At 49.9% G+C, this 19,625-nt stretch overlaps 1 protein-coding gene across 1 annotated transcript in view; it reads right to left on the reverse strand.

Annotated features, from left to right (window-relative positions):
• Window positions 1-19,625, reverse strand: part of VIL1 (villin 1) — a 69,352-nt gene that overhangs the window by 21,564 nt on the left and 28,163 nt on the right. The window contains exons 8-14 of the mRNA XM_029605054.1: window positions 19,404-19,502; window positions 17,420-17,573; window positions 14,978-15,078; window positions 13,757-13,894; window positions 11,521-11,679; window positions 4,020-4,202; window positions 466-611 (exon numbers count right to left, since the gene is read on the reverse strand). Of these exons, the coding sequence (XP_029460914.1) occupies window positions 466-611; window positions 4,020-4,202; window positions 11,521-11,679; window positions 13,757-13,894; window positions 14,978-15,078; window positions 17,420-17,573; window positions 19,404-19,502 (980 nt within the window). The remainder of the gene's footprint in view (window positions 1-465; window positions 612-4,019; window positions 4,203-11,520; window positions 11,680-13,756; window positions 13,895-14,977; window positions 15,079-17,419; window positions 17,574-19,403; window positions 19,503-19,625) is intronic.

Here is a 19,625-nt window from a genome sequence, read left to right on the forward strand (position 1 = left end):
CAAACCGAGGGTTTTAAATTTCTCGCCACTCCGGCTAAGTTTAGTCCTATCAGAGAGCCATCCTAAACTTAAGCAGATACATTTATCTTCTTGACCAGGACTTTATCCAAGCGCCGAATCAGCAATGCTCCGCTGAGTATCCTGGAGAAGTTATGCGGCTAACTTTGTTCTCTCAGCGCGGTGCTGAACATTGTCTTCATTATTTACGGGATTTGTTCACGCAACCCAGTACCAAGGCACTCAGAGCAGAGAACAGGAAAATCTCCTCTACTATTCCACGCTCACAGCTGGCGTAACGCACGCGTTCCTGGTATTACACCTGCCCCAACCCGCTCCTCCCCCCCCCCCCGAAGTATATATCCAAAGCAGGCGTTTCCCCAGCGTTGCCACCGCCTCCAAGCCTGGAGCCCCCTCCCCGCCCCAGTTATGAAGGAAAGCTCCCCTGGATCCCAAAGGGGGACTCACTTTTTGTTGTTGGCGTACTGAGACTTCCCACCAAGAGCCATCCAGAACTCGTTGGGCTCCTGGCCCTCCGCGATCACCACCTTCTCGCCTCTGGAGATAAAATCTGTCACATATTTGGCCATTTCTCTCTCGTCGCCGCTGCAGCCCTAGGAGATGAGACGGGAGGAGGCAGTGTGAGGAGAACGGCAGAGCTTCCCAGGCTCTTCCACCACCCCGCAGGGAACAGATCCCTAGCACAGCTCAGACCCACCCCCCAGAATTTACCACAAAATCCAACAGCAAAACTCCAGAGGCCCGGACCGGAGGAGAGAGGCTTGTGTTAGCTGACGGGGTGTGGATATCACTGATGTGGCCATTTATAAACTGCCCGCATGGGCTGCCTTTAACCCACAGCCTTTGCGCCCCTGCTCAAGACGAAACTCACTCCGCCTGTCCTTGTGTTCTGAAAAGGTTTATGTGCAGTCACTTCCACCTGCTTTTCCGGTGCTGGAAAGTGCACGGCAAGAACTGCCAAAGCCACCTACACACAGACCTCTCCCCTGACCTGAACCCGCTCCTCCTCTCGGTGGGGTGGGGAGCCCTACCTCTTACCCCTTCTGCTGAAATCCCATAGCCAGAGATCACCTGGGCAGGTACCCTGGGTCTATGCCTAGGGCAGCAAATAGCGGAAGAAGGAGGGGCCCAACCTGGAGTTACCGCCCACACTGTCCCTAGCCTGATATCATCCAGTGAGGACTTTCCGTCTACCCCCACCCTGAGCCTGATGGCATCGGGGCAAGAGAAGAGTCAGTGGCTGCCCCACACCGAGCCCAAGGAGTGGGCATTGCCCTACTCAGACTCCCTCACCCTCCTGCCTTTGCAAGCTGGAGCGTGGGATGGCGGCTCTCAGCCCCTCCCCCTCCCCCATGGTGGAGACGAGCCGCTCAAACCACACTGGACGGAGGGGAGCGGGCTACCAGAAGGAGCCACGCATTTTCCTGCAAACTGGGCCAGGGTGCAACAAGGAGGGGAGAGAGGGAGGGAGGGAGCCTGGGAGAAGGGGGCCCTGAGAGGCAGAAGGATCAGCAGCTTTCAAGCTCCAGGAGGGGGACTGATGGATGCAAAGACTGAATAGGGAGTGGGGGACTGGGAGAGAGACCCCAGGGACTCAGAGATTGACAGGGGAGACTCTGCTGGAGATCAGGGAAGGACTCGGGAGACCAGGAACTTGAGGGCTGAATGGCTGAGCGGGGAAGGGTCGTATTATGATGGGAGGGGGTGAGAGGCAGTGAAGGGAGTAAGAGGATGCAAGGAGGGGCTGAGGGAGGAGAAGAGGCGAAGGAATGGGATGGGCGAACACAACGGGGTGAGAACATGAGAGGCAGAGGAGCTGGGGACAGGGGGACTGATAAGGGTAGAAAAAGGGGGGTGAGGTGAAAGACAAGAGGGGAAAATAGGCTGATGAAGGACAGGGAGAGGTGAGTGAGGGGCTGGGGAGGGGGGGGAGAGTGGGAGTGGGAGATGGGAAACTGGTGGTAGGCAAGAGGGGAGGACTAGGCAGAGCTACACTGGTAAAAGACGGAGGTGAGATGAGGGAGATGGAGGAGTAAGACCAACGACTGGGAGGCTGCGAGACAATAAAAGAGGTGGAGAGATGGGAAGAGGCTGGGGGATTAGGAGCAGGGCCTTTTATCAGGGGGGTACAGGCAGGTACTGAGCGCTGCTTGAATTGCCCTGTGCCCATCCCCCTCTCCACGCATCCAGTGCTGCCTCCACTCCTCCCCGGGAGGACTGACGGGGACAGGGAGGGGACTCGGCCTGCCTGCTGGGAGGAGGGCACAGTAGTGTTGAGGGATGTGGGATGTATTGTGCTAGGGCCACCAAGCCCCCATCATTGTCCATTTTTATGGAGGGGGGAGTCTTATGTTGGAGCTGCTGAGCCCTTGTCATTGTTGTGAGGGGGTGAGAGTCCAAAATGCCCGGACCACAAAGGTAGGGGGGAAAAGAAAGCCTTTCATTTTGGTTTAGTGACTGAAATATATCAGCTTTGGAATCTTTGTATTCTGCATTTCCTTTTCTATTTCTCTGGCGTTGCACTGCATGCAGAGTCTGGCTTCTTGGTGTTTCCAGTTGAGGTTCTGTCTGCATATTTCTGTTTATAAAGTGTGGTCACTTATTCTACATTTGTTGAGGGTTTATCCGGGTTCTGTCTGTGTGATGAAGCTGAGGTGTTCTGCTAAGTTAGTAGTGATCTGCAACAGTCCAGCTTGTTCTATTTTCCCAGTTGGAGGTGTAGTGGTGTTCTAGGGTCAGATATAACATTTACAATGCTGTCATTCCACAGAATCTGCAGCCAGTTACAGGGAATGGGGCCCTGGTGGTTACCCCTTCTCATCCCACCCCAAGGAGAGGGCCCTGCATGTAGAACAGCACTGGCTAGGAGACCATGAAAGGGAATGAGTAGAGGGACTGGGAGAGCTAGGAAGAGGGTGAGAGTGAAAGTGAATGGTTGGGAGAAATGAGAGGGGATGCTTGGAGAGAGAGAGAGAGAGAGAGAGTCAGCATGAGGATTACTGAGGGAGGAGGGAGTGGGAGGATGCTGTTTGAGAGAGCCAGAAAGGAGCTGACTGGTGAGAGAGAGGAGAAATGGAGACAGGGATATGGAAGACAGAAAGAAGGCAACAGAGGACAGAATTGGGGAGATAAAAAGTTGGGGGAGAGAAGGGGAGACTAAAGGATTAAATGTAGCTATGTGTGGACAGAGAGGCAGAGATGAGAGAAATTAAATGAAAGATCAGATATGAGGAGAAGAGAGAAGAAACAGAAAATAGAAAGAAGACCCTGGAAGTGGAATTAGGAGAAGATAGAAAAGAGTGTAAAAAAGGGACAGGGTGCAATATGATTAGACAAAACCTAGCTTGATGTTACCCAGGTAGAGAGTCCATCAAGCTAGGTTGAGAGAACATTGCACAAATCTCATCTTTGGGTGAGTTTCCTCACTCCGAAGGTCATCAAATCTTCACAAGAGAGCACTGTTCTGTTAGTACGTCTCACTTTGAATGTCAAAGTGGCCCCTACCCCCTACACTAATCACTAAACCTCACCTCGAGTTACTAGGTGGACCTCCCATAGAGATATAAATACCTGTCTAGTGTGAGTGCATTATGGCTAGAGTCTCTCTCGCTCGCTCACTCTCTCTCTCTCAACATGGTCTCCCCAGTGGTTGTATTTCAAAGTGCAAAAAAAATGATCACAATTTGCAGTAAGTCAGCACTTCACATAGGTATTAGCACAAATTGCAATAAACTGCCTATTACCATAAAACACACCCCTTTTTCTATCACATGTGATATTTAGTGCATTTTGATAAATCCAGGCCTAAGTTTGTACCTGAGGCACTGGAGGATAAAGTGACTTGCCCAAGGTCCCAAGGAGTGACAGTGGGATTTGAGCCCTGGTTTCCTTGCATCTTAGCCCACTGCTCTAACCACTAGGCTCCTCCTCCACTCCTTCCTATGGCAGACCCTGATTCCTGGGTATATCTGTTCCTGTGATGCCTACCCCGGTACACATACCTTTCCGCACCAGAGATAGGTGCTCCCTGTGGTTTTCAGGATGAAGACGTCATTGGAGTTCAGAGAGGAGGCACGGACAGGGACCTCGAAGGCCTTGGTATTGTACTCGTTGCTGCCGTGCACCTGGAAGAGTCGTATGGCTGGGGGTGGCGAGTCGGACTCACTCTCCCGGGAAGTCCCGCCCTGGGGAGAGAGAGAAGAGCACTGAAGCTCCCACCCTCTTTCTCAGGATCAACCTTCAGTCATGCTCTCTGTACCCGTGGACGCTGTCAGCACCACAGGCCTGATCCTGTCCGCCTACACAGAGAGAGGGTTTGGGTTTCTGTTTTGGTTTTGCCTGGAAGTTTTCTCCTGTCCCTTTGGGTTCCAAGCTGATTCAGAAAAGGCCCCAGCTAGGGTTATAGTGCCAGATACTTTCATTCACAGCTGCCCAAGAGTTTCCTCTCCCAGAGAAGGCGATAAAATGTGAGAAGGTCTAGCACCGGTGTAGGCCCAAATGCCAGTCTCTCGGAGTAGGGGTCAAGACGGTGGAAATGGATCAAGAAGATGGTGTGTACTGGGCCCAGAAGCAGGGGGCGCAGAGAGGTTTCTGAGTTGGAAAAGGGAAACCCCTCTATGAATGCTTATTCTTTACTGTCCCAAATGGTCTATGCTTGTACCAATGGATATTTCAAACAATTACACTTTTTGTTTCTGCGGTGTCCAGCTAGCAAATATTTACAAGACAGTAAAGAATAGAAAAAGTCTCTGATTTAATCGGGGTTCACAGGTTTTCCCTTCGTAGCAGAGGGGCTGTTGTTGGACTGGGTGGCTGCTGGACGAGAAAGTCGCCTGGTAAGTTGCCTGCCTGGCGCAAAGGCGGCAGACCTCACGCGTCACCTAGACAAGATTTTAGAAAGTGCTGAGGAGGAGCCGGCTGACGTGCTCCAGTGACAGAGGAGGCTAAACTTAGGCTTCTCAGTAGGGATGTATATTGGTTTGAAACCACATTGTGAATACCATTTCATTTTGTTTTTCAAACTAAATGATAGAAAAGAAACATGAAATGTTGTATTTTATTTTCTATCGTTTTTGTGCGTGTTGTTTACAAATCGTGCGCACAGGTACCCACAACAAGCATCCCGACCTGTGGGGTTCTTTGGAGACCCTGCCACCCCTGGAGATGGCCATTTCCCCAGAAAACATAATATTTCCTAAAAAAAAAAAAAAATCCCCCGGTCACAAGCCCCACCCAACCCCAAAGTCTCCCCTTTGTTAAAACATAGCCCCCTCCCCCGGGAGCCAGCCCCCACACCGCTGACCCAAGCCCACCCTCCTGACCCCCGTCCAGAATCACCACATGATTCCTGGTGGTCTAGCAGGAGCCCAGAGTGACTCCTCTGCTTCTGGACCCCGCTGGCTCTCCTTTGCTTTGTCATGTGACAGGGGTGACTGGTACCATTGGGTAGCCCCTGTCACATGGGAGGGCAAAGAGCAGACTGGTGCCATTTTGGAACATGGCGCCGGCCAGGTCTAGGAGTGGGGGGGGTCACTCCGGGCCCTCACTAGACGACCAATTATCACTTAGTAAATGTGTGTGTGTGTGGGGGGGGGGGGGCTGGCTCCTGGGGGAGGGGGGACTATGTATTAACAAACAGCAGGGGTTGGGGTGGAGCCTGTGAATGAATTTTTTAAAGAGATATTACATGTTCTGGGGAAACAGCTGCCTCTAGAGGTGGAGAGGGATGGGACAGAGGTTTTTCTTCATTTCTTTTGGGGAATTTGTTGGTGTTTTTTAAGTTTCTTTCCCTTTTCCGTTTTTTTAGGTAGCAGGAAATAGCATGCACTATTTGTAAATATGACAAGAGGCGGGTGGCACCTTATAGATCAGGGGTGGGCAAGTCCGGTCCTCGAGGGCTGCAAACCAGTCGGGTTTTCAGGATATCCTTAATGAATATGCATGAGAGAGATTTGCATACACACTGCCTCAGTTGTATGCAAATCTATTTCATGCATATTCATTAGGGGTATCCTGAAAACCCAACTGGTTTGCAGCCCTCGAGGACCGGACTTGCCCACCCCTGTTATAGATGAACCAATTTATTGAGGCAAGAGTTTTTGAGGACACTGCTTACATCTGACGATGGTCTCTGTCCTCGACAGCTCAGGCCTCAATAAATTGGTTCGTCTATAGGGTGCCACCCACCTGGTGCCAGATTAACGCGGCTACACCTCTGAAGATCTTATTTGCAAACATTACGCACTGTTTCCCGAAACCAAAAAAATGTAAAAAAAAGAAATGAAACGAAAAAAAATGAAAAATTTCCCAAAACAGAAAAAAATACAACCAAAAATCCTGTTCTGCCCATTCTCTGAAATGCTGCCAGTGCCGTGTGCAAGACCCAGGAAGCAGGTGGAGCGCCGGAGTCTCAATGCACGGAGGAGATGATGATGATGCAGGGAACTTTTTGAGAAAGAAAGAGCCTCTTCCAATGGGGATGGGTTTCACCTTAACCAAAGTAGAACCTGACTGCTGGCACTAACAATTAAAAAAGAAATAAAACAACTTTTAAATTAAATTAGGAGTGAAAGCCGCAGTCACTTGGAAATGAATGGGTCAGAGCATGGTATCAAAAACAGATATCTTTAAACAAAGGAAAATCGATTGTCCTGACTATGAGGACGTGGACAAAACTGATTCCAAACTATCTAATTGTAAGAGGAGCGTGGGAAAGGTCACTTTGAGATGTCTGAATGCAAATGTGCAAATGCCAGAAGTCTGAAAAATAAGATGGAAGAGTTGGAGGGAAGGACTCTAGGGGTATCTCAGAGACTGAGTGGAAAAAGGACAACCAGTGGGACCTGGTGATACAAGGGTACACAATATATTGAAATGACAGGTTAGATAGAAATAGTGGTGTGGCTCTCTATGTCAAGGATTCCAAAGAATCAAGTAAAATAGAGATTCTGCAAGAAATTAACTGCAACCTGGACTCTTTATGGTTAGAAATTCCATGCACAAGGAGAAACCCACCCAACTCAAATGGTGAAACAGACAATGAAATGCTAGGAGATTTTAGACAGAATACTAAATGTGAATACATAGTAATAATGGGAGATTTCAATTATTCTACATTGACTGAGTAATGTCTCATCCGGGAATGACAAGGAGATTACGTTTCTGGAACCATAAATGATTGCTTCATGGAGCAACTGGTCTTAGAACCAACAAGTGGAGGAGGTACCTTAGATCTAGTGCAAGAGGTAGCAGTGGTGGAACAACTTGGCAACAGGGACCATAATCCAATTAAAATTATAATAGTCACTGGAGCAAAAAAAAACAAACCCCACACATAAAACTGCCACAATAATTTATAACTTTAAAAGAGGAGACTAGTTAGATGAAAACTAAAAGGAGCAATTGGAAGGGTTAAAAGTCTGCATGCGGCATGGAGGCTATTTAAAAACACTATTTTGGAAGTCCAGACAAAATGCATTCCACGAATTAAGAAAGATCAAAAGAAAAGGAAATACCCACCAGTAGGGCTACATGGTGCTGTAAAAGAGACCATCAAAAACAAAAGAGCATCCTTTAAAAAATGGGAAACAGAGCTTAATGAAGAAAATAGAAAGGCACAAAAGCACTGCCAAATTAGATGTAAAATATTAATAAAGCAGGCCACGAGGAAATTTGAGGAAAGACTTGCCAAAAAGGAAAAATCTAATAATAAAACCATTTTCAAGTACATCAGAAACAAAAAAAAAATCTGCAAGTGAGTTAGCTGGACCATTAGATGACCAGGGCGTAAAAGAGGTGCTAAGGGATTAAAAAGCCATAGCAGAAAAAATAAATTAATTCTTCTCTGTAATCTTTACAGAGGAAGATGATGGGGAGATATCTATATTGGAACTGGTTTTTTCTATGTAAAAACTCAGAGAAACTGAATCAAATTAGTGTGAATCTGGAAGAAGTGCTAGAGCAAACTGACAAATTAAATAGCAGCAAATCATCGAGACCTAATGGTATTCTTCCCAGAATTCTTTGAAGGTGTAAACAAGCAATTGGATAAAGGAGAGCCAATCGATAAAGTGTAACTAGATTTCCAAATGAAAGTCCCTCATGAGAGACTCCTTGGTAAACTAAAGAGCCATGGGATAGGAGGCGTTGTCTCAATGTGGTTAAAAGACAGCAAACAAAGAGTAGGACTTAATGGCCAGATTTCCTAGTGGAGAACTAGTGACTAGTGAAGTGCCTGAAGGATCTGTCCTGGGACAGTGCTCTTCAATTTATTCATTAATGATCTCACGAGTGAAGTGATCACATTTGCAGATGACACAAAAATATTCAGTACAGGCAGATTCTGAAGACCTGCAGAATGTAAAGATACTGGATCTTTATTCTGTGGCATGGTTGATGCAGCCTAGTAGGTGAACTTGCTAGGCCATTGCCGACAGCTGGTGAGCATGTCCTGGACTGGGATAAGACTAGGGCTTCACCTATCCCAGCCCTGTTCCCCGCGGGTTGAGCCTTTGGGTTTCAGGGGCCGGCGGGACTTAGGCAGGAGTCCCACAGGGTGAACAAGATAAGAGAGTCTGGGCTAAGGTCAGGACATGCAGTGGTTAGACAATTACCAGGCACAAGCTAAGGATCGGGGCAGGCAGCAAGCAAGGCGTAGACCAGATCCGAGGCAGAGGTCAGTGCGAGGCAGCAGGCAAGAGAGTAGTTCCAGTCCATCACTGTGGTCAACACCAGGCAGATAAGTGAGGGACAGGAACAATGCAAGGCCGAAGGCAGGACAAGATGGACTGGACGGAACAAGGCAGGTGGGACTGAACAGGCAGGCTGGACAGGGCAAGGCAGGATCAGGAATGCTGGATGCTGAGGCAAGGGAGAGCAGGCAGATGGACCTTAAGTAGTGAGGCCGGTGATGTAATCTGTGGGTGCCACGAGAGCACTTTCTCACCACGGGGCCTTTATAGTGTGCACAGTTGTGCACATGGGCGCCTATGGGGAAACATGGAAGCTCAGGAAGGCAGGCTTCGGCAACGTCTTTGCTGCGTTTGCATCTCAGGAAGGCTTGGGTGAGTGAGGATGGTCACGGGTTCTTCCCACAACCAGCCAGTGCTACACAGAAGGGCTTTGTAGGACTGGAGATGGCAGATGAAATTTAATGTGGGAAAGTGTAAAGTAGAGAACGTAAGGAAAAATATCCCTAATTTTAGATACACGATGATGGGTTCCGCAATAGAAGTAACTGCTTAGAAAAAGGATTTAGGAGTCATTCTCAACCACACGTTGAAAGCCTCAGCTCAGTGTGTGGCGACAGACAAAAAACAAAGCTAATGTTGGGAATTATTAGGAAAGGAATGAAGAATAAAACAGAGAGCATCATAATGCATCTGAATGGTCAATGGTGTGGCCACACCTTGAGTTCTGGGTGCAATTCTGGTCACCGCATCTCAAACAGGATATAGCAGAGTTCGAAACGGTACAGAGAGAGGCAACCAAAATGGTTAAGGGGTTGGAACAGCTCCCTTACGAAAAAAGGCTAAACAGGTTAAGGATTTTCAGCTTAGAGAAGAGATGATTGAGGTCTACAAAATTATGAGTGGAGTAGAACAGATAAATAGGGAACGGTTATTTACTCTTTCAAATAACACTGGGCCTAGGGACCAGTCCTTCAAGATAGCAGGGAGCAGACTGAAAAGCAATTGGAAAGTATTTTTCCACTTAATGCACAATTAAGCTGTAGAATTCATTGCTGGAGGATGTGGTCCATGCAACTAGCATAGCGGGGTTTAAAAAGGGTTTGGACAAGTTCCTGGAAGAAAAGTCTGTAAATAGTTATTAACCAGGTGAGTCAGGGAGACCCACGACTTGTCTTAGGAAGTGAGCAGCAAGAAAACTAATGTACTTTTAGCGATTGGCCACTGTTTGAGATAGGATGGACCGTTGGTCTGACCCAGCATGGCACAGCTTTTGCTTTTAATTACCAAATACTGATACAAAATATCAGAGGATTTCTTCCTATGTTTCCACAATACACTCAAACACTCCTCACCTTAAGAAATATGTGGATCACATTTCTTTTGTGATTCACAAGTCCTGGAATTAAACGATTTGGACTCTACCATCAACTTGGACACATCGAATCCCTCTGCATCAACATCAGTTCCATCAAGTACTCGTTCCTGGACTATAGGGGATTGCCTCTCCCTAGGGCCAGTAATTCTGCATCATGACCCTTCTTCAGGCAACAATCAAGGACTTCTCTGGCATCCTCAGCTTGCTCCTCTCTCAACCCTGAGGGCCGAATACTTCCTCTTCACCCAGACCAGGTCCCTTGGTTCTTTTCCTGGGAGAAGAAACTCCATTTCAGCCTGGGGCCTTTCCCCTTGAGGAGGGTCCCCAGGTTCACTAGACTTCTGATGACTCCTCCAAATCTTGAAACAGGCATTTTATATGCCCAAATAATTCCCCTGGGGGGATCTTCTTCCCTTGTCTTCTTAAAGGAATATAACATTCTAACCCCAATGATTTGCCTGGAGAAACCCCTTGAAGCCCTAGTTAAAATGTATTTGCATAAATCGGGTGTTTCGAGGCTGTAAACTTTTCCGGATAACTCTGGCCATGGCACAGAGCAGTCCATGGCACACGTACCCAGATAACTGTAACCTTAACTGGCCATACTCAACAAATAGCCAATGAAGGGAAAAAACACGTTTGGGACCTCATTACCTACAATAATTAAAAAGCTGGATATATAAATAAAGAGTTAAAAAAATAATCAAATCAGGGTACAGTACCTGAGGCCACCCAACCCATCAAAAGCACATTCTCGAAAGAATTAAAAGTAGCACTGCAAGGCTCTTCCTGCAGTCTGGTACTGTTCTTGACTCTACCACCATGCATCCTCCTCCCTTGGCTCTACCACCATGCATCCTCCTCCCTTGGCTCTACCACCATGCATCCGCCACCCTTGGCTCTAGCACCATGCATCCTCCACCCTTGGCTCTACCACCATGCATCCACCACCCTTTCCGTGTAGAAATAGTTTCTGCTGTTCCTCCTGAGTCTGTCTCCTTCAAGCCTCATAACATGGCATCATGTTCTAGAATAGGGGTGACCAACTCCGGTCCTCGAGAGCTAGAAACGGGCCTGGTTTTCAGGATAGCCAGAATGAATATGCATGAGATAGATTGGCATGCACTGCCTCCATTGTGTGCAAATCTATCTCATGATTATTCCTTGTGAATATCCTGAAAACCTGGGCCTTTTGTGGCTCTCAAGGATCAGAGTTGGCCATTACTGCTCTAGAACTTTCTGTCCATTGAAAAAGACCTCCCCATCTTTTGGATATTCAGGAATGTCTGTCCATTGAAAAAGACCTCCCCATCTTCAGGAATGTCTCTCATTCCATCACACATGACTGAAAGTGTCCCTCAGAAGAGTGTTTAAAGGTTGGCTGACCAAGGAATTGGTTGAGATACATAAGCATAAGGATCAGAAAAGTTCGTTTACCTCATAGACCACCATTTTGCCCTTGAAGATAGCCATGAGGTGTGCTGGCTCCTTGCCCATTGGCACCCGCACCTGCACTGGTTGCCCATCGTATTTCTGATCTACAGCCACAGCATGGTAGGCAGATGCAGCAATTTCATCCTGACTGGCATGACGGCCCTGGCGAGCACAAGAAACCACAATTCGCATTTTATTATATTGAAACAGTTCAGGATACTCGCACACCACGCACAATCTCTCTCTAATTCTTCAACCCACACTGCACCTAGGATAAGCAAACCAAGTACAGGACCTCCCTGTACAAGGGATGCCACAGGCTTCCCAGTGCAGGGGGATTATTCCAGGCGCCCCCTGAGCAGAGGGGCTGTTCCGGGCTCCTGTGTGAAAGGGACATTGAAGGTTCTCTATACAGAGGGGACACTATGATGGTAATTTTAAAACAGGCGCACGTGCGCTCATACACGCGGCATTCGGCGCGGGAGCGAAGATACACTGAAACTTTTAATCGTGCATGATTTAACGCACACCTCCCGTGCGTAAGTATGCGCCTCGTTTTATGAGGTTACTCGAGCGCACCTGTCTGCCACAGGACCGTGTCGGCTCTAGCGCGCGTATGTCAGCGAATTTTAAAGCAGGCTTGCATGAGGGGCATTCCCAGTTTGTCCAGTGAGACCCCTCTGGTCCCTCCTCCTGCACGCCGTCCAGCCCTAAAACCCGAGATCTGGGGGCTTGCTCTTCATTGGGAGCAGCATTAAAATTACGCAGATATCTTGTGTATGCGCGCTGCGCTTTTAGGTTTTAAAATACAGTTACGCGCATCAGTGTTGGCCCCACCCCTTTTCCGCGCCCTTGTTTCTCACGCACGCACGGGTACATATGGGCATAATTTTTAAAATCCGTGTTGCCCGTGCGCAGCCCACATTCGTGCATATGCGAGCATTTTTTTTTTTGCATGAGCGATGCTTTTAAAATCGACCTGCACGGGCGCCTGCGTGCAAGGTTCATGGCCTGTTCACCGTGTGCATTCCACCGCAGGCTCCCCATGTGAAAAGGGTGCTGCAGGCTTCCTGCGTGCAGAGGCCACGCCGCAGGTCCTCCACGTGGAAGGTTCCCTGCTGCAGAGGGGATGCCGCAGGCTTCCTGCGTGCAGAGGCCACGCCGCAGGTCCTCCACGTGGAAGGTTCCCTGCTGCAGAGGGGATGCCGCAGGCTTCCCGCGTGCAGAGGCCACGCCGCAGGTCCTCCACGTGGAAGGTTCCCTGCTGCAGAGGGGATGCCGCAGGCTTCCCGCGTGCAGAGGCCACGCCGCAGGTCCTCCACGTGGAAGGTTCCCTGCTGCAGAGGGGATGCCGCAGGCTTCCCGCGTGCAGAGGCCACGCCGCAGGTCCTCCACGTGGAAGGTTCCCTGCTGCAGAGGGGATGCCGCAGGCTTCCCGCGTGCAGAGGCCACGCCGCAGGTCCTCCACGTGGAAGGTTCCCTGCTGCAGAGGGGATGCCGCAGGCTTCCCGCGTGCAGAGGCCACGCCGCAGGTCCTCCACGTGGAAGGTTCCCTGCTGCAGAGGGGATGCCGCAGGCTTCCCGCGTGCAGAGGCCACGCTGCAGGTCCTCCACGTGGAAGGTTCCCTGCTGCAGAGGGGATGCTGCAGGCTTCCTGCGTGCAGAGGCCACGCTGCAGGTCCTCCACGTGGAAGGTTCCCTGCTGCAGAGGCCACGCTGCAGGTCCTCCACGTGGAAGGTTCCCTGCTGCAGAGGGGATGCCGCAGGCATCCCGCGTGCAGAGGCCATGCCGCAGGTCCTCCACGTGGAAGGTTCCCTGCTGCAGAGGGGATGCTTCAGGCTCACTCCCTCCTCCCTCCAGACGTTCCTCGGCTCCAGGGAATTTCAGTGATTTTGCGTTCTAGTCTCCCTCTCAGAAGCTTCCTTCCCATGATGGCCTGTATCCCGTCATGGTGCATTTCTCATTTTCTGCTGTGTGCACGGAGGAGCCTGCAGCGGAGGCCGAGAGAATACACCAGAGACAGTGAACCCCAGAGTCTGCTTAGATAGAAATATATTTTGCAATCCTCTCTTCTTGTTCCTCTTTGCTTTTGAAGAGTTTCAGAGGTGTTTTAGGGAAGAAACACAATCGCATGCTTGATGCACTGAATACACAAGGCACGGGGCCGGTAGCCCTCCTGAGGAGGGAGCTCCCTGTATTTCCCCCACCCCTGAGCATGACGGGGCTCCGGCCACTCACCTGCCAGATGTATAGGATGTAGTGGATCTTGTTGTTGACCTGATACTGGTAGAGGATGAGGTAACAATCCCCTCCATAGAAGTGACCCAGCCAGCGCTTGTCCACAGAAACCAGCTCCAAGTTTTCCACTCTCCAAACCTGCACAGCCGGAGGCAGAAAAGGAAATTGCTAATATCCAGGCCGGGTTATGATGCTTTGTGCGGAAGAATCCAGAACGACTCACGAGCTTCACAACAGCTTAGATTTTTTTTCAGACAGATAGAGAGTACCTGCTGGTCTGCTGGAGGACTGAAATAGAGGATGTTGCATTACTCAGGACTTTGCAGGGCATTGCTGCATGTGGAGGGGAGGCTAACTAGCGTGACAGGAATATCCAGGCCCAAGAACACGCCAGCCTCTTGAGTCCAGACGTGTTTCCTACTGACCGGCTGGCTCCGTATCATGAGGGGCAGGCTAAGCCAGGTCTACTTCTGAGTCTGGGCAGACTAGATTGGCCGTATGGCCTTTTTCTGCCATCATGTTTCTATGTTTCGGCAATCAGAACTACAAATCCCAGACTGCACTGGGGCAAATGGCAGATTTACTCCTCTCTAGGGTTGCTACCTCTGTGCAGATCAACCAAACCAGCTGATCCAATTCTGGTTCTGCCTCACTGTATGCAGTTCTGACTTTCTTAGGGACTATTTCAATCCAGAACTTTGAGCGTGGCATTGCCACAGGTACTAACTCGCAGGCCCCACATCCTGAGGGCGGGGCCACAAATTCCATTTGGACTTTAGTTAGGGAATCAGAAAGTCAGAAGTGGGATTTGAACCCACGACTCCATCAGGAGTCCCAAACACAAATCACAGAGAAGAAAGAAGCGCATTACCGTAGTTAGGGAAGTCAATGAGAACATTTGAACTACAACTCCATGCATGCAATGGGGCGTAACCAGGACTGTCTCAGCCTCTTTGGCTGCCCTGGGGTGAAGCAGCAGCCCTGCTCCTGTCCCCTGTGAATTCACTTTGTAGCAGGAATGAAGCAGAATCTGCAGGCTGAGCCTGTGGTCCTAGAACCCGGAACAGGGCTGGAGGCCACGGAACAGGGCTGGAGGCCACGGAAAAGGGTGGGGGTGGGGAGGGGTAGACGGTGTCTGTGTTTGGCTCCTCAACATTTTAAAAACAAAACCAACGTTTGGGAATGGGGGAGAGGTTATTAGTTGCCTGCACCCCTACGTACCTCCACGTTCCCTGATCCGTCATCCACCATCTTCTGCTGTGCCGCCATCTCGGGTTTGGCGTGCATCGTGGCAGCGTCAAACTTCACCTGCTCCACCTTGGCTGGGGGTGAGAGGAGGAAGCTCACCGTTACCACAGGCTAACGAGGATGGCAGAGGGCAGAGGGTCCCCATCATTTACCTATGCTATGAGTTCATAAAACGGTGACAGCTTCATGTTTAAATACGAAACCAAACAGACAGCAAGACAATTAGCCAAAGTACAGACGCACTGCCAGATAATTATGAACATGCCAGCTTAGCCACTGATGGATCTCACGTTAACCCGTGACCCTCTCTATCTACTGCACCAAACGCTTGAATAAACAGCAAAGCATTTAGCTGCTTCCTAAACATCTCAGCAGGGTTCTGGCAGCGAGTTTCAGAGAAGAAGGCCAGCAGCTGCAAACATCGTAGCTCGGGTCTGTGGTCATTGACCAAGGCACATGGATGGCACATCTGGCAGGTTAGGCCCAGATGAACTTAAAGCACATGTGGGGTGTCCCTATTCCAGCTTACGCCACAAGTATAAGTGCAACTGAATATGTCTGAGGATAGCAGAAGAGGGAAGGGATTTGCTGACAGGGTGACTGTCTCGCCCTTCCCCCGAGGGTCTCCGTAGCTAGAGAGAGAAGGGATTTGCTGACAGGGTGACTGTCTCGCCCTTCCCCCGAGGGTCTCCGTAGCTAGAGAGAGAAGGGATTTGCTGACAGGGTGACTGTCTCGCCCTTCCCCCGAGGGTCTCCGTAGCTAGAGAGAGAAGGGATTTGCTGACAGGGTGACTGTCTCGCCCTTCCCCCGGGGGTCTCCGTAGCTAGAGAGAGAGAAGGGATTTGCTGACAGGGTGACTGTCTCGCCCTTCCCCCGGGGGTCTCCGTAGCTAGAGAGAGAGAAGGGATTTGCTAACAGGGTGACTGTATCGCCCTTCCCCCGAGGGTCTCCGTAGCTAGAGAGAGAAGGGATTTGCTGACAGGGTGACTGTATCGCCCTTCCCCCGAGGGTCTCCGTAGCTAGAGAGAGAAGGGATTTGCTGACAGGGTGACTGTATCGCCCTTCCCCCGAGGGTCTCCGTAGCTAGAGAGAGAAGGGATTTGCTAACAGGGTGACTGTATCGCCCTTCCCCCGAGGGTCTCCGTAGCTAGAGAGAGAAGGGATTTGCTAACAGGGTGACTGTATCGCCCTTCCCCCGAGGGTCTCCGTAGCTAGAGAGAGAAGGGATTTGCTGACAGGGTGACTGTATCGCCCTTCCCCCGAGGGTCTCCGTAGCTAGAGAGAGAAGGGATTTGCTGACAGGGTGACTGTCTCACCCTTCCCCCGGGGGTCTCCGTAGCTAGAGAGAGAAGGGATTTGCTGACAGGGTGACGGTATTGCCCTTCCCCTAGGGGTCTATGGAGCTAGAGAAGGAAGGGATTCACTTTGGGGGCTTTTTGCTGTTGATATGCAATGCGATATTATTAACTTGCAAAGAAATTAGCAAAAGGAAAGAACTAAATTTCACAGTTTTATTATAAATATACAAAAAAGTTTTAAATTCAAATATTAATATCTGTCTAGGACTTATCAATGCAATATTATTAACTTGCCCACGATGCCCTGTCTGGGACACTGTGCTAAATGTTATTATGGGGGTCACAGATGGTTTGCAAACCTGTAATTCTGGTTTCATAGGAGGATTCCAGTGGGGAAGGAGTGGTTGAGTGGACAAAGTGACAGCCCCTGTATTGCAGGTCACACCCCATGCCAGGCCTGGATGTAGGCAGAAATAACCTAGGCAGGTTCTTTGGTTGCCGAATGTTGATGGCACCCTCAGACTAGGTCTCTTCCTGAAGCTCTCTAATTTCCTGGGGCAGAAAAACGAACCCCATGCCCAGCCCTCTGCCTATGGACGCCCTACCCTTCCATCCAACCCCCACAGAACCTCCTCCATCTCCATCACTCACCCACTAAACGGACCCCATGCCCAGCCCTCTGCCTATGGGTGCCCTACCCTTCCATCCAACCCCCACAGAACCTCCTCCATCTCCATCACTCACCCACTAAACGGACCCCATGCCCAGCCCTCTGCCTATGGGTGCCCTACCCTTCCATCCAACCCCCACATAACCTCCTCCATCTCCATCACTCACCCACTAAACGGACCCCATGCCCAGCCCTCTGCCTATGGGCGCCGTAACCTTCCATCCAGCCCCCACAGGACCTCCTCCGGCTCCATCACTCACCCACTAAACGGACCCCATGCCCAGCCCTCTGCCTATGGGTGCCCTACCCTTCCATCCAACCCCCACATAACCTCCTCCGTCTCCATCACTCATCCACTAAACGGACCCCATGCCCAGCCCTCTGCCTATGGGCGCCGTAACCTTCCATCCAGCCCCCACAGGACCTCCTCCGGCTCCATCACTCACCCACTTTGCCAACGCTGTGGGTCTTGCCCAGGCCGACCGTCTGATTCTTCACTGTCCACCTCTGGAAGAGCTGTTTGAACATGGCAGACTCCGCCCCATCGTTCTCCGTCTCCACGTAGGTGGAAGGGGAGTAATTTTTGGCCTTGATAAAGTTCTGAAATGGCACAGCGATAAGACATCAGCAGTGAGAACAATGGTGAAGCGGCTCCTCGGCACCCTCCCTCTGGTACAGTGAAGGGGGCATGCCGTGAGCCACAGGGAGAGAGAAGCCTCTGAGTCTGGGGTGGGAGGGGGCCCTGCACACAGAAGCCACGCGTGGTTCAGAGATTCCAGGCTTGTCCTAGCCCAAAGAGAAAACACCGTTCCTTTCTCGCAGGGTCCAGCATGGCTTTAGGCTCTGGTAATTTAAGTGGATTCAGGTACCGGACGCTCGGTCCCAATCTGGTGCAGGTGGGGTTATGCAGTTAAACGGGGGCAAACGCCACGGATTCTTTTTACCCAGGGACTCTCCAGCAGTAACGCTGCACCCCTGCTTTTGCTTTGATTATTGCCACAGGGAAACTTGCCTGCTTTTCCTGTGGCGTTGTCTCCCGTCGCCTAACCCCAGCCCTGGAAACATTTCCACCCCTGAGGGTGGGAAATTTTCAAAAAGCCCATTTTTCCCAGATAAAAAGTGGCTTTACCTGCAGGAACGGCTTTGATAATCTCCTCTCTTCTCCATTCTTAAACAAATTTGTCTTTACAAGCGGGACACTGAGCTACTGCAGGCTCCTACAATGCCAGGGGCGGATTGGCCTATCGGGGGGATCGGGCATTCCCCCGGTGGGCTGGTTGCTCTGGTCACGCTCGGCAGACCATGGGGTATCTCCTGGGCGGAAAATCCCCGGGCCGATTTTTACCTGGAATCCGCCCCTGTACAATACCAATAATAATAATAATAATAATAACAACAACAAGTAGGATAAGAGATACTGTTTGATGCATGAGAAACAAATTAGCAAAAGACTGTAAGAATCTCAATACAACGCACAGAATAAAACATGAAATTTATTTTATTTTATTTCTGTACTTCACGTCTTTTGTCCTTGATCTTTAATTAATATGTATTTGAACAGTTCAGTTGATAGATGTTAATGCCTGCTTATGAATACTTCCTATGTAATCTGTGATTATTTGCTGATTTATACCAATGAATTTCATTATTGTAAACCGTTGTGATCTTGACATGGAACGACGGTATATAAAATGTCTAAATAAATAAATACATTTTTTTAGCTAGCCCTCAGATTATGGGAAACACCGCATTATTCCTAGCAGTCCCCTTTGGTGAGCCCTGAGGACCCAATCGAATTCCTCAGCAGGGGGGTTGCAGGTAACAAGTCCTCCCTGTTTGATCAACTTCCCCTTCGCAGAGCAACCATGTGGCTCAAAGGCGGAGCTCCAGCCTCCCATCCTGGCGCTCCACCAGTTCAAAGTTAGCCACAGCTCTTTTATCCTGACAAAAAGCTATAATTACACTCAGGTCAGCCTCATCCATCAACATCCCATAGCACCTTGCCATCATTGCTAGGGACTATCCTAGAGACAACCCTACTGTCACTAGGGATCTTCCTAAAGCAGCATCAGCTATCACCAGGGAGATCCCAGAGCAGCCCAGACCATCATCAGAAATCATCCCAGAGCAATTCACCTCCATCAGTAAGAATCATTCCAGAGACACCACATTATCAACAAGATTATCCCGAAAGCTACTCTCCTCGTCAAAAGAGACAATCCCACTGACAAACGACTCACCACAGAGTCACTCCCACTATCAAAAGTGGTCATTCTAGAGACATCCCCAACATCAACATTCCAGAACCTCCATCATGGTCAACAGCGAGATTGTTTCAGAGCAGCCCTCACTCATCACAGGGCTCAACCTACAGGCACCCCTCTCTCAACAGGAATTATCCCAAAATGGGCTTTGTGGTCACTCGTTTACCAAGGCTCTGTTCATAGCTTGCTGCCTCTCGTCCTTTGTTGAGTTCTTGCCCTTCCATACATAGATCTTCTGTCCACCCTGGTCGAGAATGTAGCAATCCTGTGAACCATGAAGAGAAAGAAAGACAAGAGGGTGAGATACAAGTGCATAAGAATACCCCCCAACAACAGCCTTCACAACTCTGCTGGAGATCTCTCAGCAGCTTTGCCAGAGCTTTGTCGA

The sequence above is a fragment of the Rhinatrema bivittatum genome, chromosome 6 (genome assembly GCF_901001135.1).
Source record: "Rhinatrema bivittatum chromosome 6, aRhiBiv1.1, whole genome shotgun sequence".
In the NCBI taxonomy this organism is placed as follows: domain Eukaryota; kingdom Metazoa; phylum Chordata; class Amphibia; order Gymnophiona; family Rhinatrematidae; genus Rhinatrema; species Rhinatrema bivittatum.